This window comes from Natator depressus, chromosome 8 (genome assembly GCF_965152275.1).
Source record: "Natator depressus isolate rNatDep1 chromosome 8, rNatDep2.hap1, whole genome shotgun sequence".
NCBI lineage: Eukaryota > Metazoa > Chordata > Testudines > Cheloniidae > Natator > Natator depressus.
Genome location: NC_134241.1, coordinates 10,734,092 through 10,758,092, shown reverse-complemented (window position 1 = coordinate 10,758,092; position 24,001 = coordinate 10,734,092). Strand labels below are relative to the sequence as shown.

At 41.9% G+C, this 24,001-nt stretch overlaps 1 protein-coding gene across 2 annotated transcripts in view; it reads right to left on the bottom strand.

Annotated features, from left to right (window-relative positions):
- The window catches only part of TRPC7 (transient receptor potential cation channel subfamily C member 7), a 108,361-nt gene that overhangs the window by 22,372 nt on the left and 61,988 nt on the right, over nucleotides 1–24,001 (bottom strand). For both annotated transcript variants that reach the window (XM_074960404.1, XM_074960405.1), the window contains exons 4-6: nucleotides 20,948–21,164; nucleotides 9,335–9,568; nucleotides 4,081–4,345 (exon numbers count right to left, since the gene is read on the bottom strand). In XM_074960404.1, the coding sequence (XP_074816505.1) occupies nucleotides 4,081–4,345; nucleotides 9,335–9,568; nucleotides 20,948–21,164 (716 nt within the window). The remainder of the gene's footprint in view (nucleotides 1–4,080; nucleotides 4,346–9,334; nucleotides 9,569–20,947; nucleotides 21,165–24,001) is intronic.

The following is a 24,001-nucleotide window of genomic DNA, read 5'->3' as shown; positions in this document are numbered from 1 at the left end:
TTGGAAACATGCACCAATGGAGAACCATAACTGTTGGTTGTTATTCCACTAGGCAGGCAGGGGAGATATTGACTCAGCCACTGATTAATTCCTGTACTTCAAGGGCATAGTCTTCTATTTGTATGATTAATATGTCGCCTTCTACATACTCAGTTTTCTTTTACCTTGTTATTAGAAACAGAGAAATGTATTTGCAGCCAGTCCTCCATTAATCCCTCCATTAAAATGTATCGTGAGGCAACAGAAGAACGCTGGGAGGCATATTTTCTTTGATTAGGAAGTTTAAACTCTGATTTATAAAGCATATGTTATGCTACACAGTGGAGTAATACAGCTGGATGCTATATGTTGGAATTAATCTGTAGTTCCTATGAGACAGAAACTAAGTTGGGAAGGTCATTTCCTCACACTGGGGCTAACAGCAGCATTCCTCCATCCATTGTGTCATATAGTATATGAACACCACATCAAAATGCCAGGTCCTGTTTACTTGGACTTAGGGTTAGTGCTTCAGTATCAACTTACTTAAACATTTACTTAACTAAATGTCACTTCAGGGGTTGTCTTAAAGTGGCATCATTAGGTTAGACCAGGGCTCTCCAACTCAAATCACCACAAGGGCCACGTGAGGACTAGTACATTGGCCCGAGGGCCGCATCACAGGAACCTTTTCATATAAAGATATAAAAGGCCCCCTCTGCCCCCTCTGCCCCATCAACCCCTTCCATGAGGCCCCGCCCCACCTCTTCTCCACCCCCATTCCAACCTCTTCCCCAAAGTCCCCACCGCAACTCCACTCCCTCCCTGTCCCTATTCCAACCCCTTCCCCAAATCCCTGCCCCGGCCCTGCCTCTTCTCCGCCTCCTCCCTTGAGTGCGCGGCTCCCTGCTCCTCCTCCCTCCCTCCTGGAAAGCGCTAAGCACCGCCAAACAGCTGTTTGGCGGCAGGAAGCGCCTGAAGGTAGGCAGAGGAGTGGGGACATGGCCCTCTGAGGGGGGGGGCAGCGGGTGAGGGGAGCTTGACAGCCGCAGGAAATAACTCCAGGGGGGCGGGGAGCTTAGTGGGCCGCAGCAAATAACACTGCGGGCTGCGTGTTTGAGACCCCAGGGTTAGACCTACAAGGGGGAAACATTATATTGCATTCCTCCAACTCTCCTCTGTCTTGAGTCACAGATGGGAGCACAAGCAGGTGTGGACTGGCCCCAGAACTTTTCTGAGGGAACAATGCGACAACTGTGATAAACTGCCTCTCCTCCTTGGGAGCCAATTTAATCCCATCTGTGCCTGCGCTCACTGTTCAAACTCCGTGGGTTATGGAACAGCTGCCGTATGAGGAGAGATTAATAAGACTGGGACTTTTCAGCTTGGAAAAGAGATGACTAAGGGGGGATATGATAGAGGTCTATAAAATCATGACTGGCATGGAGAAGGTAAATAATAAAGTGTTATTTATTCTTCATAACACAAAAACTAGGGGTCACCAAATGAAATTAATAGGCAGCAGGTTTAAAACAAACAAAAGGAAGTATTTTTTCACACAACGCACAGTCAACCCATGGAACTCCTTGCCAGAGGATGTTGTGAAGGCCAAGACTATAACAGGGTTCAAAAAAGAACTAGATAAATTCATGGAGGATAGGTCCATCTATGGCTATTAGCCAGGAAGAGCAGGGATGGTGCCCCTAGCCTCTGTTTGCCAGATTCTGGGAATGGGCGATAGGGGATGGATCACTTCATAGAATCAATCATAGAATATCAGGGTTGGAAGGGACCTCAGGAGGTCATCTATTCCAACCCCCTGCTCAAAGCAGGACCAATCCCCAATTTTTGTCCCAGTTCCCTAAATGGCCCCCTCAAGGATTGAACTCACAAGCCTGGGTTTAGCAGGCCAATGCTCAAACCACTGAGCTATCCCTCCCCCCAACTTGATGATACCTGTTCTGTTCATTCCCTCTGGGGCACCTGGCATTGACCACTGTTGGAAGACAGGATACTGGGCTAGATGGACCTTTGGTCTGACCCAGTATGGCCGTTCTTATGTATGTTCTTATGGATGAAATCCTGTCCCCACTGAAGTCAATGGCAAAACACCTGCTGATGTCAGCATTTCATTGCATGTCTTTGCCGGCCTGTCAGGGCAGACCTGGGGAATAACGTGGCCATCTCCGAGGGGAAGTGCACCAGGGAACTAACCCTAGTTAAAACATGAACTCCCACTCTGTACTTTCTGCCTCGAGGGTATATGGCTAGGGAAGCGAATAGCAGCACAACTCCGGAGGGATCCATGCTGATGATGTGTGTGCCCGGAGAGAGGTGTGGAGGGGCAGCTCTCCTTGCACCCCAGTATGTATGGGGTTGGGCATGGAGTCCTGTGTGGATCCATAAGGTTTCTAGTTTGCACTTCCTACTGCCTTCAAGAGGCTCCAAACCCTTCCAAAAGGGTATCTTTTAGAAACTCAGTGAGTTCTCTCCTGTGGTGTTTTCCAAACACTGTTTCTCTTCCTGCAATTTTTGATGCTGATAGGAATACAGAGCCCACAGTTACTAGATTCTGGCATACAGGAGTACTAGTTGGTTACCACATATCTAGTCTCCAAATAAGCGGTGTGATATCAAACATCTTAGCTTAGCCTGAATAAAGTCAGGCATATTTTGAGGAACCACTTCTCACTTATAGTCCTGTTATTCACCCATTGCACATACTATATCGCCACTCAAGGACATTATTTGAGGAATGATTTGTTGCAATATTCAAGCAGCTGTAATACAGTATATACAGCAAACAACTACAAAGTGCAGACAACCTCCAGCTTCTCGAGGTTGTTGATTTATTGGATGGGCACCAGAGGGAGATCACGAGCAACCTAGTTTGCATCTTTCCTTGTATCTTGCTTATATGCTGGCAGGATATTATGCATGTCTTCACGGTGTTCTCTATTGAGAAATGCATTTGATTTAGGGAATGTAGAGCTCCCTGTCTTATATTCCCCACCGTTATTTATTTATTGCTTTTTTTAAAAATGCATCAATAGCACTTTTTAAACACTTGGTTCTTCAGATACATGTTGCCTTGCATAGCAGCCACATGCAGGTCTGAAATTACCGATGCAAAACATGTGCAATTTTACTGCGTCATCATTTTACATACACTTTGGTAGAAGTAGCTTTTGAATGATAATTAGGTGTTTAAGCCCTTCTGCGCTGATCACAAATGCAACACGGCCGCTGTATTGACTGTTCTTCTTAAAAATACAAAGGGATTTCTTTTTCACTGCTGTCAATTTTATGAAAATTTCCTCTGCTCTTGCCACTCACCTCAAAAACCCATTTTCCTGCTTGTGTTTTACCCTAGAAATAACAGATTCTGAGTTATTGGGTTTCCTTTTTTGCTGACTGCACACTCTTTGAAAGAGACCTGGGTTATGACATCAAAACTGGAGGCTGTACCTACTGGTCTCCCAGCCAAAGTCTGAACCTCCCCAGTCAGTTGAAGCAGTAGCCCAAGGCGCAGCTCTCCCAGGCAAACAGCAACCGAGGCAAGAATGTCAGAAGTCTGCAATAAATTCTGAGGCACCTCTGACTCTGAAATTTTAAAGCCTGCAAGCTTAGCAGTAACTGGCTTAGCAGAGACTGGTAGACTCAGTGGGCCCCCACCATAAATATAAGGTGAAGTTAAGGGAACTTGGGGAGCCAAAACAGGCCTTGTAGTGCATTGAGGGAGATAAAATACAAAGGAAAAGCATCCTGGGGAAGAGGGGAGGAACTGAGTGACTGGGTGGGTCAGAGAGGATTGGATTTAGGGGAACAGAAAAAAAGAAAAAGAAAAAAGGGCTTGGCTGGAGGGTCCTTTCTGCTTATTAAACATCGCACCAGGTTTTAGCCATGCACCTTTCATTGGCTCTAATGGACTCATGCAGTTAGAGCCCTCTTCACCACTTGGAATAATTAAACACGGCAGCAATACAGTGCAAACGACATGAGTTGCAGAAGGCATGCAGGTTACTTATGAGGCAGCCCAGAAAGGGATCCTGCTAGGTCTAGAACTATAATCTACATAGCCTCCTTTGCCTAGGTACTCACGTTGTAAATGCAGGGTTATATTTTGCACCAAGGTAGTAAGAATAAAGGTTGAACATTCCAATCATGAAGGCAACAAACACCATGATGAAGATGACCATGAATTTGAAGATATCCTTCACAGTCCTTCCCAAAGAGATCTGAAGAGGGCCAAAGCTTTCATTGGCTGGAAGAATGTAAGCAATGCGGGAGAAGCTGAGTACCACAGCTATTGCATATAGTCCTTCTGATATGATCTGAGGGTCCGAGGGAAGCCACTTGTTCCTGGCTGAAACAATGCACATATATAAGGTATTAGTAACAGAAAAATGTTAGAAAGATAAATATAAATGACCCATAAAATAGGTCCAGGGTCTCAGTTCTGGCCAGGACTGGTAGAAAACGTGTAGGCATCTACTAGTAATCTGCAGGTCTCACTGTGCTGTACAAAGATGAATAGGAATGATTAGCCACATTTTTCAGCTAGAGAAACTGAGGCACAGGAAGTTTGCTGTGATTTACCCAAGGAACGCTGGCAGTCAGGGGCAGAACTGGGAATCAGCACCCAGATTCCCTGACTCCCAGTCCAGTGCACCATCGTCTCCTGCTCCAACTGATGTCAATGGGAATTTTGTCATTGTGGATCAGAATCACACTGATGGGAAAATTTCCAGCTTTTAATTATTGAATTAACAGCTCCATATAAATACATAGGGTGACCACCCGTCCCATTTTTAAAGGGACAGTCCCATTTTGGGGGACTTTTTCCTTATAAAGGCACCTATTACCCCCCACCCCGTGTCCCGTTTTTTCACAGTTGCTATCTCTAACCCTATAAATACTCAAAATGTAACGTAACCTGCACGGACTAAACACCCCGTGGCAAAACCTGTCCTCATGAGATTAGACCAAAGAGGTTTGGATTTGTTCAGATAAAGCCAATTGAACCACCAAGCCTTTTAATACATCTTTATTGTGTTAACGTTTTTAATTTAAAAAATCTGACAATTTTTAACAAGTTCCTTGCTGATACTATACGCATACAAATCAGTTTTCTAATCTACCTGTTGAATATGAGTATCTAGATGTTCTTTTGCATGAACTGAGACTCATCATTGAATACAAGGCGTCTGATCCAAAACTAAAACATGTACCATATTTAAAGACATAGGAATAAAGTTGAGTATTATTTGCATGAACCCAGATGATATGAAAAGAAGCAGAGTTTTCCCTGCAGCATATCTGTAAAGTTCAGTTCTGAACTTAAAGCAAAAGGCTGGCTACATTTGTAAGTGCCTGTTTATGTTTAGTCAATATTAGGAGTGGTGGAGGGAATGTTTTCGGATTAGTTTATAGTTTGTTCCACATCAGTTTACAACCAGTTGTTACCGTATTAACCAAATTTCAGAAATTAAAATAACTAACTTTTAATACAAATATATTACTCTGGAACCAAGAATTAGCAGGGCAAAATACTGGCCCCATTGAAGTCAATGGGAATTTTTGTCATTGATTTCAATAAGGCCAAGATTTCACCCGTAGATTTTTTTTTAAAAGAAATTGAAAGGAAAATATATATTATCTAATCACACTGCAGTAAACAGTTCTGATGTTGGAGAAAAAAAACCCAATGAGCTTTATTTCTCTAGTGTTTACTTGAGATAATAGATTTAGAAAAAAGAAAAGGAGTACTTGTGGCACCTTAGAGACTAACCAATTTATTTGAGCATAAGCTTTTGTGAGCTACAGCTCACTTCATCGGATACATACTGTGGAAAATACAGAAGATGTTTTTATACACACAAACCATGAAAAAATTGGGTGTTTATCACTACAAAAGGTTTTCTCTCCTCCCACCCCACTCTTCTGCTGGTAATAGCTTATCTAAAGTGATCACTCTCCTTACAATGTGTATGTTAATCAAGGTGGGCCATTTCCAGCACAAATCCAGGTTTTCTCTCCACCCCCCCCACAAACCCACTCTTCTGTTGGTAATAGCTTATCTAAAGTGATCACACTCCTTACAATGTGTATGATAATGAAGGTGGGCCATTTCCAGCACAAATTCAGGGTTTAACAAGAACATCTGAGGAATGTGGGGGGGAGGGGGGGAACAAGGGGAAATAGGTTACCTTGCGTAATTCACCTGGATTTGTGCTGGAAATGGCCCATCTTGATTATCATACACATTGTAAGGAGAGTGATCACTTTACATAAGCTACTACCAGCAGGAGAATGGGGTGGGAGGAGAGAAAACCTTTTGTGGTGATAAACACCCATTTTTTCATGGTTTGTGTGTATAAAAACATCTTCTGTATTTTCCACAGTATGCATCCGATGAAGTGAGCTGTAGCTCACGAAAGCTTATGATAAATAAATAAAATAAATTGGTTAGTCTCTAAGGTGCCACAAGTACTCCTTTTCTCTTTGCGAATACAGACTAACACGGCTGTTACTCTGAAACCTAGATTTAGAAAATATTTTAACACCTTTAGTTTCCATTGAAAAGCAGAAGCAAGTGGTTTTCTGAGGTTTTGTTCTTTTTCAAAGTTGGATAGTCATATAATTAACAACAACCACCAAGTAAGAAGCAAATCATCCAAGTTTGTTCATCTCCCCAGGCAAAGTAAATAAATGTAGTGATTAGATTTTTTTTTCAAAATTTCCAGGTGATAATAGATAGTTCTGTATCAAACTCCTTAAGTAAGGCATATGGCATGAGGATCAAAACAGTAGCCGAACGTAAAAAGATGCACTTAAATTTAATTGTACATATATAATAATTGAATTGTTTATGCACAGGGTATTTCACTTCATTTTACAAGACTGCATAATACAAAATTGCAAGAAAAACAACATCTAGACGTCGCACTGCAATTTACCACGAAGCAACTAACACCCATTTTGCATGCAACCTCTATCATCAAACACTACAGCTCGAAATGTTATGACTAATCACTTGATCCTTATAATTACTTTAAAAATGTACAATAATTGTATGTGTATTATAAAAATATAAACCACAAAAGTTTCTGTCATAACAAACAAATTAAAAGAGAACTTCAGGTATTAAAAAGCTTTTGATTATCGCACGTTATTTAAAATTTTGTTGTTTATAGTTTTTGTTAAATTTATGCTCATATTACATGGTGAAAATTGAAAACACATAGCCTGGGAAAATGATGGTTTTCTGTAAAGCTCTTCCTAAAAGTGCTGGGTAAATAATAATCTGTGGATGGATAAACTATATAGAAACCTCCCTGGTATGTATGTGTATATATAAAATATAAAAGATCCTTCTTCAAGCACAGTGAGAAAATCTATTTGGATTAAATATCAGCCAAAGGTTATTAACTGGAAAATTCCTCCCCCCTCCCCCAGCCCTGACATTTTTTCTACAGGTTCTTCCCAAGGGTAAAAATGACAGAAGGTTTATAAATGATAAAAAGCTTCCACAAGATGGAGCTCCTCACCATATAACAAAACACTTTTTTACAATATTCCGGCAGCAAACCAGAAAGAAGAAAAACAGAATGTAACAATTTCAGGCGTCATCCAATTTTGTCTGGTGAGTGAGAGAGAAGTTTATCTCCAAATATTGTGTTTGAAAATGCAATTATTTGTAAATGTTATGACTGTGCACACAAGGCTAGAACTTTTTGCTGTTGTAAATTAGCTGACTTCAATGGAGCAAGTTATCCTGATTTACACCAGCTGAGGATCTGATCCATTTTTCCATTAGTGATTTGGGTTATTTTTAGGCAGGTAATTCTAAATTTGGTAGGAAAGTGGGGGCTTGTCCCCATGCTGTGTATCCAACCCCTAACCTAAGTGCAAAGTTTTTATTCATTTTTCAAACCCAAGGAAGGGCCATTTGAATCCTAGGAAATATTTTGTCAAGTGCATATTACAGCTGTTCCCATTCTCATTATTATTTAGAAAAAAGAAGACTCCAAGGTGAAGATTTTCCAAAGCACTAAAGGTGGAATCCTGACCCCGTGAAATCAATGGTAAAATGTGCACTGACTTCAGTGAGGCTAGGATTTCACCCAAAGCACAATTTAGGTGGCCAACTCCTATTGAAAGTTAGTAAGAGTTGGGCTACTAACTCCCCTTTGTGCCTTTGATGATTGCCCCTCAAATATTCAAAACCTACATTTGAGAAGTTAAAGAATAATTTTATTATTGCATGCATCTTTTCTATTACAGCTGGTCAAACATTGTTATAGATAATATTTGTTAAGGATTTAGCTCCTTTTCTCGGCAGCAAATCATTCATAAGGTTTTATTGGATACGAGTCTGTACAGAAATGCAATGTATAACTGAGGGGATCAGAGGTTACCCTCCATATTGTAGCTCACGAAAGCTTACGCTCAAATAAATTGGTTAGTCTCTAAGGTGCCACTAGTACTCCTTTTCTTTTTGACAAGAGATTGTTTCTCAGATGTGGAAATATTGGCCTGTTCTCATAAATTGTCACTGAAGAATGAAAGCAAAGGAAACTCTTGCACAGTATTTTGTTACTTGTATCCTCTTCTGAATGCACTTTCTTGCTTCCTCCTCTGCTTTTTTTTCTTAGGAGCGGAATATGTAACCTAAAGTTGTTAAATGGAGGCATGCAATATGACTAGTCCGATGTTCCATATCTAATCACCCACTGATGGGAGTGATATAAACTATATTAACTTATCCAGAATAAGATCAAAGACATATGCAGGCATGGCCACAACAACTCAAAGTAAACAGAAAGCTTTTTTCATACAAACTGTTACAAATAGGTGGTTCCTTTTCTTATACTAAAAGCCCAGTCCTTGCATCTTTTCATACGTAGACTTTCCGTGACTTCAGTTGGAGTTCCACCTGCCAAATGATAAGACCATAAAGCTGCCAGCTCACACTTTTTTTAGCACAGCGTGCCTCTTATATTGGAAAAATAGAGCAGATTCCTTTATATGTCATTTAAATTATATTCTAGTCCCTTGTGGTTTCATGATTATTAGTTGCTTGGGGTTATTTTTTCAACATATGATACGACTGAGTCTGGTCTCGGTACATGTTCAGAGACTGAGAGGAGCTTAGGTCTCGGTTCCTCTTAGCTTAGGTTAGCGGTTTACCAAGATGGCTGCAACTGATAGGTCTGAGAAGAAGAATCAGCTTTAATTTGGAAAAACTTTATGAATGGAAAAAAAAAAAAAAAAAAGGAAGCCGCTGCTTTCTGCACTGCCGCACACACTCGCCTGAAAGAATGGGAAGCATTAATCCTCCAAATCATCTTACCATAAGTGAAGTAAGCGATTTCAGGGGGAAGGGTGACATTACTGAGGTCATCATCCTGAACGTACTGGTCTACATATTGTTGGGCTTCAGTTGCTTTGAGAAAGGCCATGAACCTTGCAGTGAACGACGCCACAAAGATAGATAGCATCCCAAAATCCAGCAGGTTCCAAAGATGCATGACATATTCGCGTGGTCCCTCTTCCCAGATTTCTTTGCATTCTGACCATATCATACCTGAAGGAAAGACATATTTATATAGGATATTTAGACATCAAATTCTTTGCTCTATTGGCGTTCGAACAGCTGTAGTTGGAAATGGAATGAGATCTTGGGATAATGAGGATTTGCAGGTTTAAAACAAATAATTTCAAACTGTAATGTTCCCCAACTCCCAAAGGGAATGAATTTTCTCAGAGTAACTGGTTTAGAGCATATTTTCTTAAGCTTGTTCTTTAAAAAATGCTAACTTTGAAAAAGATACAGTCTGGTACCTAAAAGTGTTCCATGTCCATATAGGGTAGAATTGTCCGAAATTTTCAGTACTGACCTAACTTGGCTCCTGTTGAAGGAAATGATAAAACACCCACTGACTTCAGTTGGAGCAGAGTCAGGAGAACACTGAGAACTTTAGAAAATCCCTCTCACAGTATACTAATGGAATTAAGTCTCATCCAACTGTTTGGGAAAAGTTATGAATTCCCAGACCTTTCCCCATTCCTAAAATGAACACAAACCCAACCTTCTGGAAGTTTCCTGTGAATTTCCCTCCTGCCCCCCCCCCCATCCCCACACAAAAAGGAAAAAAAACACATTGTTGTAGCTTTGTGCAGGTTCCAGGTTGGAAAGGGAAGCAGAACCTGTCATAATAATGTGAGAAAGTTAATTCTAGTGTGACGAGCAACAGTAAGTGCTAGATATCTCATGAGTAAGTCCGTTCTCCATGAGACTTCTTATTAAATTTATAAGTTCAGATAAACTTCTGTATGTTGGAATGCTCATCCACATGGAACTCTGATCCATAACTCACACGAGTCTTTGCTTTGATCTTCAGATGGAATTGGGGCAGTTATTACCATCATGCATCAATTCTGAATTAGAGATGGGACTGAATTGTTCATCTCAGCTTTTTTGGGAGGGGGAGGAGTTGGTGGGGAAGAGATGGGGGTGTGTGGTCAGCTCATTTTATAAATTCATAGGTTGCGATGCCAGAAGGGACCAATGTGATCATATAGTAGTCTGACCTCCTGAATAACACAGGTCATAGAACTTCCCCAAAATAATTCCTAGAGCAGATCTTTTAGAAAAGCATCCAATCTTGATTTAAAAAGCATCAGTGATGGAGATTCTACCACAACCCTTGGTAAATTGTTCCAGTCAAAAATCCTCACTGTCAAAAATTTACACCTTATTTCCAGTCTGAATTTATCTAGCTTCAACTTCCAGCCATTGGATTGTGTTACACCTTTCACGACTAGATTGAAGAGCCCATTAGTAAATATTTGTTCCCCATGTAGATATGTATAGACCAGTGGCGGGCAACCTGTGACCCATGAGCCACATGCTGCCCGTCAGGGTAATCTGCGGGCGGGCCGTGAGACTGTTTGCTTACAGTGACCATCCACAGACATGGCCGCGGTTCGCCATTCCTGGGTTAGGGTTAGTCATGATCACTTGTAACTAAGCTACCATTAATTTTATAGTTCTGTGATCAGTTCCTTTTTATCTGTTAGGACCAGGTCTAATAAAGAGTTTCACCAACAGCTAACAGCACAATTCAGAGCCTCTGACAACCCCATAACAAAATTCAGGCCTAGAGGGGCTTAGAATCCTGGGTCTTGGTTCTGGCCCCTCTATTCAGAATATTTACAAAGTACATTTAACACACTAAGAAGAATTTTAATTTTTTTCTGAACCACTTCATATGGTAGGTGGAAGTTCACCAGCAATGCAGTCCAACTGGTCATTACTCAGCTATAGTATCACAGATGCTCGGGGAAGTTTATAACTATACCAGGATTCAGCCAATGGAATCATTCTTCCTCTTTCAGGCATAAAAGCCACCAGCTTCATCTCAATTAAAAAAAAAAAAGACAGTAATTAGCATTGCTGGTATGAGTCAGTCACAGCCAGTGAACCCAAGAGTCTGCTGGCATGTGTCATTAGCAGACTGGTTACTCGGTGGATGCTCTTTTTCTTTGATGGTTTTTCCTGTTACTTGTCAAATTCTTAGGGGCTTACGGAGATGCAGCTTGTCGTCTATAGGGTTCCCCACATTCTTGTATCAGGGGACAGGCTTTGCTCCAGAAGAAAGAGACAGCATGGCCCATAGATCGTACAACTACCTGGAGATCTGTAGGGATCTCAAGGATCCATGGTCGGGTGCATGTTCCTCAGCATTGAGGCCCTGTGTCTGCAGTAGCTCTGGCCCCACGTGGTTCTGGCTCTGAGCCCTGGAGGAGCTGAATTGCACTGTAAGGGACTCCCCTGGATCTGACCACTGCTGAGGAGGAGTTGCCAACTGTAATATAGCTTCTACCTTTAACAAAAGCCTGGGAGAAACCTCTCCAGGCCGCAAGAGAGGACACTGTGCATTCTCTTAACACTCCTCCCTTGGCCCACCCATTGCCTGCTCTCTCCCTCCCATGCTCAGACCCACGGAGTGTCCTTTGTAGAGTCCGTGGGAGATCCACATGTGTAGGGAACCCTCCTCACATGGATTCAAAAGGCATGACCTAGCCTTTTCACTCAGGCAGGTCTCCAGATGAAGTCAATGGCAGCTTGACTGAGCAAAATCCAAGGTCCTGATTCTGCAGCCCTTACTCATGTGGAGTAGCAATTAGTAGCAAATAGCCCCATGGAAAGGTGGAAGAACTGGGCTCTGAAAAAGGTTCTCAGGACCTGTCCCCCAGTCAGGATGAAATATTAAAGAAGTGCATTTATAGCTGAAAAAAATCCCACTAATTGGTGGATACTAACCCATAGGCTAGTCCATTTTGTGGATTTATATTTGTCCACCAAAGCACTTCAGGAAATATTTATTTGCAGGTTATCTTTCCATGTAAATTGCTCTGGTTTGAATATTAATTAACCGATCATAATTGGTTTCTAGTCTAGGATAGTTAAATTATGATAAACCACAGGGATTTTGAAGTAGGAATACTTAATTTTGCACATTTCTTTCTTCATTAAGTAGAAAGAGTACAATTAGAATCATGACTACATAAAGGTATCACATTATCGACCCATGTTTTACACCAATCACTGTTGGTTGAGGATCATTCTATATAACTACATTGCCGAAAGTCCATGTAAGAGAGCAGAAGAGCGTAATGATAAATTCTGACAGGTTCACCAAAACCTTTGCTTTAGATAAAAATATTGTAGATTAATAAAAGCAGCTAGCAGATTCATGGTATGAAAAATGGTAGGATGCAATAAAAACAAGATGACCAAGATGAGAATGTGAAGGAATAGATCATTAGCAGCTAGCAGAAATTGATGGCATTTTATTCCTTTCACCATAATTGTGCTTGCTTTGGGGTCATCTGAAATTTGTGTAAGTTAAAGGCACAGGGAAAAATTCTGCCCCAAGTTACACCCATGAAACCTCACTGAAACCAATGGGGTTGCATGGGTATAAGCGAGGAAAGAATCTGACGCATAGCTTCCACTTCTATTTTATGAATGTTCTCCCAAGGGGAAAATACATCGGAAGTACCATTTTAGACACACATATTCATTCAAGGTTCAGTAAAGAAAGGAGAGCCAGACTATAGGCACAGAAACAAGATAGTAAATATAGAGGAAGCACACAAAGGGAAGAACTATTAGCCCCCTGTACACTAGAGGGAACAGCAAGTGACTTTTGCGCTAATTATTAAATCTACTGTCTTGATACTGTACATCACCAATGATCTGATGAAGATAGTAGACAGATTTGGAGCCCTCCCAAAGATTGTGATTGTGTGATTAATGAGAGCAGTTGTGTTCGGAATACATCTGTTCTGAACTTAACCTGTGCAACTGCTTTTGCTCTAGGGTTTTGCTTTTCTACATAAAACCTTTTGGATTTCAGTAGGAATTGGGTACCTAACTCCCACAGCCTCCTTTGAAAATCTCAGTCTTAGGGACTTTCTTTCTCACCTGAAGACAATAAAAAGGGTGATCTTAGCTAAAACAGGCAGCAGAACAAGAGCAGTAAAGGACGTGCCCAAGAGCAAACTTGTGAGTATTGTTGGAGGCATGTACCGAAAGGGCAAAATTATCCTCTCAGATAATCACAGTATTTCTCAGCTCTGGGAGCGTGCTTACTCTATGTGTCTGGAGCTCCCATTGATGTCACTGCACGGTAGGACTAGCACAACTGAAATGCACTGGGCAACGCGGGTGTCAAACACTATGATTCCAATCTGATAATGTTTTACACCCAGTTTGCACTGGGGCAAATAACTATACAAGCTGCAGGGCTATGGAGAATCAAGCTCTTTGAGCATGTTTAAGAGCAGAATTTTGCACAGATGAACTGCTAACCAGCCTAAAACACTATGTTCTCTCCCTTCTTTTAAATGGTCATGTTTAGACAGTAACTGTGGGATGGATCTATTGTAAATTATCACCCTCACTGTGTATAGTTGGGAACATAAGGCAGAATTCTCATCTTTGTCCAACTCTAATCTGAATTTTACTATGGATTATTTTGCTCTCAACACATGTACACTTAAGTCAAAATCTTCTGTGGATTTTGTATCTCCAGCAAAATTTCTTTGCCGGCCAGTGCCCTGGCCACCATGCAATATGTTAACAGTGTCATGTTATCATGGGATAATGCCACTTTTAACACATCTCATTATTGTACTGGATGGAAGCCAGATCACTCAACCAGCCAATTTTCCCAAAAAGAATTAAGGCCAAGGGACCAGGAACTAATTACCTGAAAATGACTGGCTGAAGTAGGAACAAGTTATGTGTCATCAGCATTCATCATCACTGTCATAGGATGAAGGAGAAAGGAAAACAAAAACAGAAACATGGAGGATATGAGTTAAAAGCAGAGTATTACTTGTATTGTGAACTTCATTCCTGGTGGATACCTCCACAGCTCACTATGAGTACAGTAACTGTGGTATGAGGACTCTGTAATGCCCTACATTTCCAGATGTGTGTATCTGGCACACAGGTGTTGGAGTTAATAAACCTCAACAGCCATATGCACTTCTCTCTCTTTTGGGAGGTGTTTCTGTGTATGCTTATGTGTGGGATCTTTATCCATAATAGTTTCATATAAAGAGATAAGGCAGTTCACCAGCTCTCCAGGTACTTCATCCTTGAAGTACAGCTCTCATTACTCTCAGATTTCCATCTAACAACTGGCTGGAGACTATTATTTTTTGACTATAATTAAATGGACACAAGTACCACAATGCTCACTCCCTCTCGATATATGAAACACTTGAAGATACTTTAGATCAAGTTAAAATAAGGCTGGCATTTATAACAGCAAATTTCTCCCAAGGACTTAAGAGTCAGTGATTGAGAAAGACAGATCACTAATGATAACAGTGTTCACACCATAGAATCATAGAATATCAGGGTTGGAAGGGACCTCAGGAGGTCATCTAGTCCAACCCCCTGCTCAAAGCAGGACCAATCCCCAATTAAATCATCAGCCAGGGCTTTGTCAAGCCTGACCTTAAAAACTTCTAAGGAAGGAGATTCTACCACCTCCCTAGGTAACGCATTCCAGTGTTTCACCACCCTCCTAGTGAAAAAGTTTTTCCTAATATCCAACCTAAACCTCTCCCACTGCAACTTGAGACCATTACTCCTTGTCCTGTCCTCTTCTACCACTGAGAATAGTCTAGAACCATCCTCTTTGGAACCACCTCTCAGGTAGTTGAAAGCAGCTATCAAATCCCCCCCTCATTCTTCTCTTCTGCAGACTAAACAATCCCAGTTCCCTCAGCCTCTCTTCATAAGTCATGTGTTCCAGACCCCTAATCATCTTTGTTGCCCTTCACTGGACTCTCTCCAATTTTTCCACATCCTTCTTGTAGTGTGGGGCCCAAAACTGGACACAGTACTCCAGATGAGGCCTCACCAATGTCGAATAGAGGGGAACGATCACGTCCCTCGATCTGCTGGCTATGCCCCTACGTATACATCCCAAAATGCCATTGGCCTTCTTGGCAACAAGGGCACACTGTTGACTCATATCCAGCTTCTTGTCCACTGTCACCCCTAGGTCCTTTCCTGCAGAACTGCTGCCGAGCCATTCGGTCCCTAGTCTGTAGCGGTGCATTGGATTTTTCCGTCCTAAATGCAGGACGCTGCACTTATCCTTGTTGAACCTCATCAGATTTCTTTTGACCCAATCCTCCAATTTGTCTAGGTCCCTCTGTATCCTATCCCTACCTGCCACCGTATCTACCACTCCTCCTAGTTTAGTATCATCCGCAAATTTGCTGAGAGTGCAATCCACACCATCCTCCAGATAATTTATGAAGATATTGAACAAAACCGGCCCCAGGACCAACCCTTGGGGCACTCCACTTGATACCAGCTGCCAACTAGACATGGAGCCATTGATCACTACCCGTTGAGCCTGACAATCTAGCCAACTTTCTACCCACCTTATAGTGCATTCATCCAGCCCATACTTCTTTAACTTGCTGACAAGAATACTGTGGGAGACCGTGTCAAAAGCTTTGCTAAAGTCAAGAAACAATACATCCACTGCTTTCCCTTCATCCACAGAACCAGTAATCTCATCATAGAAGGCGATTAGATTAGTCAGGCATGACCTTCCCTTGGTGAATCCATGCTGACTATTCCTGATCACTTTCCTCTCGTGTAAGTGCTTCAGGATTGATTCCTTGAGGACCTGCTCCATGATTTTTCCGGGGACTGAGGTGAGGCTGACTGGCCTGTAGTTCCCAGGATCCTCCTTCTTCCCTTTTTTAAAGGTGGGCACTACATTAGCCTTTTTCCAGTCGTCTGGGACTTCTCCCAATCGCCATGAGTTTTCAAAGATAATGGCCAATGGCTCTGCAATCACATCCGCCAATTCCTTTAGCACTCTCGGATGCAATGCATCCGGCCCCATGGACTTGTGCACGTCCAGCTTTTCTAAATAGTTCCGAACCACTTCTTTCTCCACAGAGGGCTGGCCACCTACTCCCCATGCTGTGTTGCCCAGCGCAGCAGTCTGGGAGCTGATCTTGTTCGTGAAGACAGAGGCAAAAAAAGCATTGAGTACATTAGCTTTTTCCACCTCCTCTGTCACTAGGTTGCCTCCCTCACTCAGTAAGCACTGAACTTCCTTTCCTGAGGCCTAAAAGCACAAATGCCAGTGGAACTTTACATGGAAGAGGCAAAAGTCTGATAGGTTATTTTGAACTTGTATTGAGCTAGATTTTCATCTAGTGTAAATCTGTTTAGCTCCATTGATGGACCAATGCCGATTTACACGGTCTGAGAATCTATCTCACAGTTTTTAATCACTTTAATAACTAAAATCAGACCCCACTGGTAGATAGCAGTATTTTGATGGATAGTGAGCCAGAGACACTGGATATAACTAAAACAGTGGCAGTCATAGTCCCTCTAACTGGATTTGGGTTAATATTATTATTATAGCTAGTCAGAAAATGTTTTTCCCACCAGGGAAAATTTCCAAAAAAAAAAAAAAAATTCCAGTGGAAAATTTTGACTTCTTATTGAAAAAAGACCACTTGAATACATTCCAGTTTTTGCCAGCCAATAACTAGAATATTCTCACGCCCCCCCCCCCCATTAAAAAAAAGATTTTGGGAAACACTGAAAAAACAATCAGTCGAAAACTGCTGAGCATTGAAAAACTCTTGTTGGTTTTGGCCATGAAATTTCAGGATTTGAGCTTTTGATTCTCTGATGAAAAATGTCTAGGAAATCAAGCACTCTGCAAACATTTTCATTTTGTTGAAAAATCCAGTTCTGTAGGAAGAAAAATTTGGACAGAAAATGCGCAACCAGCCCTAATTACACTGTGGTAGTCCCCCGTGAATATGAGCTGATCACTTCACAAAATGGCTGAGCTATCTAAATAATTCCACCTCAGCATTTATAGCATTACCTGTCGTCATTTACCAAAACAAACGAGTTGTAAGGGTCACTGCTGTAACTAGAATTTGTGGGCCTTACGCAGTGTTAATGCCTGTGAACTATTCTTTTTTAAATAATAAATAATAATAATAATAAAACTTTTTAAGAAAAAATGACTCATTGCCATGAAAATGGGCTGAGGCAATGAGTGCAGCGTGATGTAGGAGAGAAATAAACATTTAGTGTAGAAAATTACATTCATAAAAGTTGTGTGACCCTGACTGATCCCAAATCCACTGATGACAAAACCTAGTGAGAGCTTTTCTATTTACATCGGTGGGCTTTGGCTCAAGTCTATAGTGAAAATGTTGGGATTGCACCTTTCAGTGTAGTGAAGTGTATTTCTTTACTCACCGTGCTCTGCTTTGCTACATACTGTCACTAAGCGGTAGGTGGCTTGTTGGATCCATAGAGAGGCGATGCTAGAAAAGATGGTTACCGTCACAGGTTCTTTCCAAAGTTTCCAAAGAACAAGCCCAGCAACAAATGGGATATGTGAATATGAGTTTGGCATGTTACAGAATCTGATGATATGGTTAAATGAAAAGCGACTAGAAGCACAGCAGTCAGAAAGTGCATGGTGCTAAAGGCAAGTATTTCAGTAAAGCTCTTTCACTGCCATCACCAGAAAACTCTTAATAACAATTAGAGTCCCACACCTGCTTCTGAACCCACCTAGTTTCCAACCAACTGCACTCTTTTAAGGACAATCACGTTATGAGGTGCAGGATAAGGGTAATTTGGTTATATCCTCTTGGTTTCACTGAAACAATGTGAATGGAATACGAGTGAAATGGTAGGTTCCCCCGTCCAGCGAATACAGCGCACGCTGGTGCTGGGATGTGGGGAGCTATTCTGAGAGAATAGAGATGTAATCAGAAAATCTCATTATACCTCAGAAGTCTGTATAAAGAACCCGCTTTCCTTCTCCTAGAAAACGGAAATAATTTGCTTTCAGTTAATGTTTTCTTCTTACCGCAAGAAGTCAGATACCAGCAACCTATAAAAAGAATACCCTGGCCAAAACCTAATCATCTCCTCCAAACTCTTTTAATAACGCTTTAAAAATAAATTATTCATACATTATTCTGTCCAGTATGCCAGCTATTCTTTTTCTCTATCCAATATCCTGTAGGTAATTCTGCTTACTGCAAAGCCAGAGAACAATAAACTTGTGACCAGGCCAGGAGATATAAGGGGCCTGATTCTGCTCTTACACTGGTGTAATTCCAACCACTTGCATGGAACTAGGGAGCTATTTAGCCTTGATTCTTCTCTCACATCATCAACCAATATGTTGAGGAAAATAACTACTGTGAAGTCAGAATCAACAAGGTAAGCCTATTGAGACTGGTGGTCCAGGGTAATGGGGCTTGTAAGTGGTAAGTAAGCAGTAAGCAAGTAGATCAATATCTTCTCGGTCTGCAGGACTTCGAACACCACTGTAAACTTATCTGAAACTCATCAGCAGTTTAATTTATGGCTCTGTTTAAAGTCATAGAGTTTCAGGCCAGACGGGACTATCAGCTCATTTAATCTGACCACCTGCATGTCACAGGCCACCAACACCACCAAGCAGGGCCAGCTCTAGGCACCAGCAAAACAAGCAGGTGTTTGGGGTGGCACATTTCTAGGGGCGGCATTCCGGCGCCGGCCATGCCGCCCCTAGAAATGTGTCCCCGCCATCCCAGCTCACCTCCACTCCGCCTCCGCCTGCTCCCGTGAGCGCGTCGCCACCACTCCACTTCTCCCTCCTCTCTCCCAGGCTTGCCGCACGCGAAACAGCTGTTTGACGTGGCAAGCCTGGGAGGGAGGGAGGGAGAAGCCGAGCGGTGGCACGCTTGGGGGAGGCAGTGGTGGTGGAGCAGAGGTGAGCTGGGGCGGGGAGCGGTTCCTCTACCCCTCCCCGCCCGTTACTTCCTGCACTCCCCCCACCCTCGCTCTCCTCCACTCTGCCTGCTCCCCTGAATGCGCTGTTCTCTCCCTCGCCTGAGGGGGAGCAGGGAGAAGCGGAGTGGCGGCGTGTTCAGGGGAGCAGGCGGAGCGGAGGTGAGCCTGGGCGGGGGGGTTGCAGGGGGGAAGCCGCAGGAAGCAATGCGGGGGGGGAAATGTGGCACGCCCAGGGGAGGAAGCGGGGCTGCGAATTTGGGGAAGGGGTTGGGAAGGGGCGGAGTTAAGGAAGAGCTGGGGGCAGGGGGGCATGAAAAAAATGCGGGGGCGGCCAAAAATTTTTTTTGCTTGGGGCAGCAAAAATCCTAGAGCTGGCCCTGCCGCCGAGCAACTGCACGCTAAACCCAATATCCAAAATTAGACCAAAGTATTAGGGTATGTCTACACTGCAATAAAACACTCGTGGCTGGCTTGTGTCAACTGACTCGGGCTCATGGGGCTTGTGCTGTAAAATCGTAGTGCAGATGTTCAGGCTTGGGCTGGAGCCTGCACTCTGGAACCCCATGAGTGGGGAGGTTTCCACAGGAGACCAGACCAGAAGCAGGGAATAGGAGGGACTGAGGCGCACGAATGCCTGCGGCCCCTGCAATAGCAGGAAATTGATTGAGTGAGATGCACCCAGATAATCCCAATAAGTGACCTGCATCGAGTGCTACAAAGGAAGACAACCCCTTCTTCTCCCCAGCAAAGCAGATCATTGCCAATCTGGCCTCGGGGAAAATTCCTTTCCAACCCCTCATATGGTGATCAGTTAGACCCTGAGCATTATGAGCAAGAACCAGCCAGCTAAGCACATGAAAGAGAGGGAACATTCGGTGTCACTTTAGAGCACTGGCTCATCCTGTCCAGTGTCTCATCTTCAGCCATGGCCACCTCTGATGCTTCAGAGGAAGGAGAAAAAACAAAACAAAACAAAAATACTCCCCATGGACAATACGTGTTTACCTTAATGCTTGGCAACATCATCAAAATGGATCTGCATCACTCTTTAATCATTTCAGATATAACCTATTTCAGTGCTTCACTCATCATTTGATTTTCTTTTAAACCATTTGATTGCCAGGCTCTCATTCATTTGCTACGTTACCATTCCTCTCAGGAAAAGGTTGTGTGTAATTTAGCAGAATTTAAACTAATAGGGTTCTATAGAAATTACTCTGAAAACCAATAGAGAAACCTGTAGAGAACTAGCATTTTCTATAAAAAGTTTCTTTTCCCCTATGGGTTGAAAGAGATGTCCCAATTAAACCAACGGAGCAGGTTTTGCCTGAGGCATTCAGCATCACTAGAATAAAGTATGCATCTGCCAGATGTTGCTCAGTGCATTCTGCAGCTGTGACCAAGACAGAGCTGTCCCCTGAACCTATTGAAGTCAATGGATTGTGCCACTGACCTCATTGGGATCCACATTTATTTCAGAGTGTTTTTCTTTGGCAGATCACCATCAACAATTCGTCCATTATTTCCTATCATGATATTCTGGCCTTCACTGGAGGATTAAAAGATGAGACAATTTTTACTTACCTAAAACCCACTTCATGATTAGCAATTCTGTCCATGAGAACTGAGTAGTTTTTACTCTAAATATTTGTTTAGGATGATCCGTGATGGTCTCGTTGGGAAGATTTTTCACTCCTTCAAACCGGTCTGAGGCATTCACTACTAACAGTCCAAGGAAGATTGTAAAAGAAACTGCATGTGCCACAAACTTCATGAAAGGGCTTCGGAGGATCCGTCCCAGCTGAAAAGAAAATGTGTACAAGACAAAAGTTTTATTATTACTTTCCTGGTCTATTTCCCATGTTTTCTAGTTTCTCTCTAACACAGATGAGAGTATTTATACTTTGGAAGTTTGCTGAAAACTCCAGAACTGAGCTACTCTTCATGTATTAAAATAATACATAGAATCTATAGAAAGCTTGTTCTTTGCTGCTTCCAGATCATGCCCAGGGCATTATGAATTAGGCTAACTGTTCATCTTAGGATATTACATTTCTCTCTTACTACCCACAGATGTTTGCATGATATCCAAATTGTCCTGTTCACTCTAAGGCAGAAAGGAACAAGGATATATATTTTATATATGTCTGTGTGTATTTTTATATAGATATGAAAACACAGTGCATCTTAGACTATTCTGGACCTAATTCTCCTCTCCCTCACCACAGCCTAAACTGGTATAAATCAGGCCCTGTGCTAGTATAATAAATCTCTGTGATAGCTGAGCTGTAGCTCATGAAAGCTTATGCTCAAATAAATTTGTTAGTCTCTAAGGTGCCACAAGTCCTCCTTTTCTTTTTGCGGATACAGACTAACACAGCTGCTACTCTGAAACCTGATTATCTAGTAGATCTCTCATTTGATCTCATTAGATCTCTCATTAACTTGTCTGACACAATAGTTTCTATAAAAAGTTCTTTGATAACACTCTTCATATGCATCAGTATGTTAATTGTCTACTGTAATTATTACAGCATTTACTGAGTTTCTCAATATACCACAATGACCTATTTTAATACAATAAATACAGAAGTGGTGTAAGCACTGATCTGAACCAAGTTCTTTTCAGAGTAACTAAAGTTTCTCTCATCCTTATTGAGAAACACGGTTACCTAGTTGGCTAATTAGATAACCCTTATCTCTTTATGAATTTCCCCCGAAAGAATATGTCAGAGCTAGCCATGTGATTATTTACTCTTGGACCAATGCCTCCTTTGTATTGGAGATGAAGGATTATTTTCACGACCTTGCTTTGTATCTAATGTTTTGATCCTTAAACAGAGAAGAGATGTGGGAAGAGTTCAGACACTAAATTCCCTTCTCTTTCTTCCCCCCTCCTAAGCAACCAATTCCTCAAGAAAGAGCTCCCTCTCTAGTCTTTGAAATGGGGTTTCAGTGGTTAAATCTCTCTACTGCTTTACTCTCATTCATTAACTGTTTCTGTAGAGTCTGACTATAGCACAATATGAAACCGTAAATGTTTTAAAACCCAGAAAACAACTATGCTAAGATTCTTTAGCATTAACAAAAATTAGCACTGTTCAGTTTCTTATGTCTTTCTAGTGTCTGAATTTCTAAAATTGAAAACATATCTTTTAAAAGATTGCCAAAGCTGGTTAACCTGTTGAAAAATTTGGGTCCGATCAAATTCCTGAAAGAGTTTTCCAAATGTGTGAATAGAAAAATGTGATCCTTATCTCAGCCCTACTGCAGCAGAGCCTTTAAGTACCTGCTTACGTCCCACTGAGGGCAATTAGAAATGCTTAAACACTGGCTTAGGGCTTTATCAAATTGAGTTCTGAATTGCCACAGCAAATGATAGCTTTGTCTAAGCTAAGAGATTTTGCAAAAGTGTCCCACTATTACTACCGCTGATTCAGTTCCCCATCACCAGGAACAGTGGGTGTGTTAGTATAAGAAAGCATCAGCTGCTGGTATTTTAAAGACTGTGTCCCGTACACATGCTTTATGAAGGTTTAGTACTGATATGAGGCTTATGCTACCACTCCCACCATATTGCTACCACTGAGAGAGCTGAATTGCTGGTAGAAATGGCAGAAGTTTGGCAAGAATATCCTAGAGTAGGTACAGCCTATGGAACCGATTGTGCAAACTCTTACCCATGTGAACCACCCTATTGACACATTGACTTCAGTGGGCCTCAATCCTGAGAATAAGGGTTTACATTATAGTTGGAGTATGCGTTGGTACCTCCTCTGAGGAAACCCCCGTGGTCTCTGATCCATTTATGAATAAATGCAGTACAAATTGTTTAAGTTGGTTTCCATCTGTATTTCAGCATTCTTTTCTGTTCAGAGAACTGTCACTGAAGCTGATCAGTGTCATAAGACTATCTACTGGTTTGCAACATTTGGGCCTAGAATCTGTAGCTCTCCAGGTCCTGACCTTTCTTGTCTGGGTTCGGATCTAAAGAAATGCATTCGGTGCTTAAATGTTAAATTTGGTCAAGTTTAAGACAAGGTGAGGAAGAACACGTTCGTATGATGTAGAACCCACAGAAACCTTCCTCCAAACCTCAAAACAAAACCGAAAAGATTTGTTCTGAGGTTTCAAACAAGAGAAGTATCATTGTCCCCCCCCCCTTACAATTCATTTTTCATCTACCCCTTCACTTCACAACAATGGAAGGAACCTGATTCTGTTTGCAATAGGTTGGGGGAGGGAAGCATTTATGAAACGCAATTTAGGAGGATTTAATGTTTCATTTTTTGATCTTTCTTGCTGTTCTGCTACTTCTCTTCCATCTGATTTTACAGAGAAAAAATGGTATAGAAAGTACTATGCATAGAGATGTGAGGCGCTACCCATTGGAGCATAGAAGTGTGGTTCTCTAGAGACTTTGTGGATGCCTCCTTCAGGACTGACATGCATCACTACCAAGAACTTTTTGGGAAAAATCTCTTAAAAATAGGAGTCTGATGAGTGAAAGATTGGGTGAATGAATCACCTAACCATGGTCCCAATTCAGGAAAGACCTACGCACATTCTTAAGTGCTCTCTTTCTTTCAAGACAGCCTGTAAACACATACTAAAAGTTAAGCTTGTGCTTAGCTACTG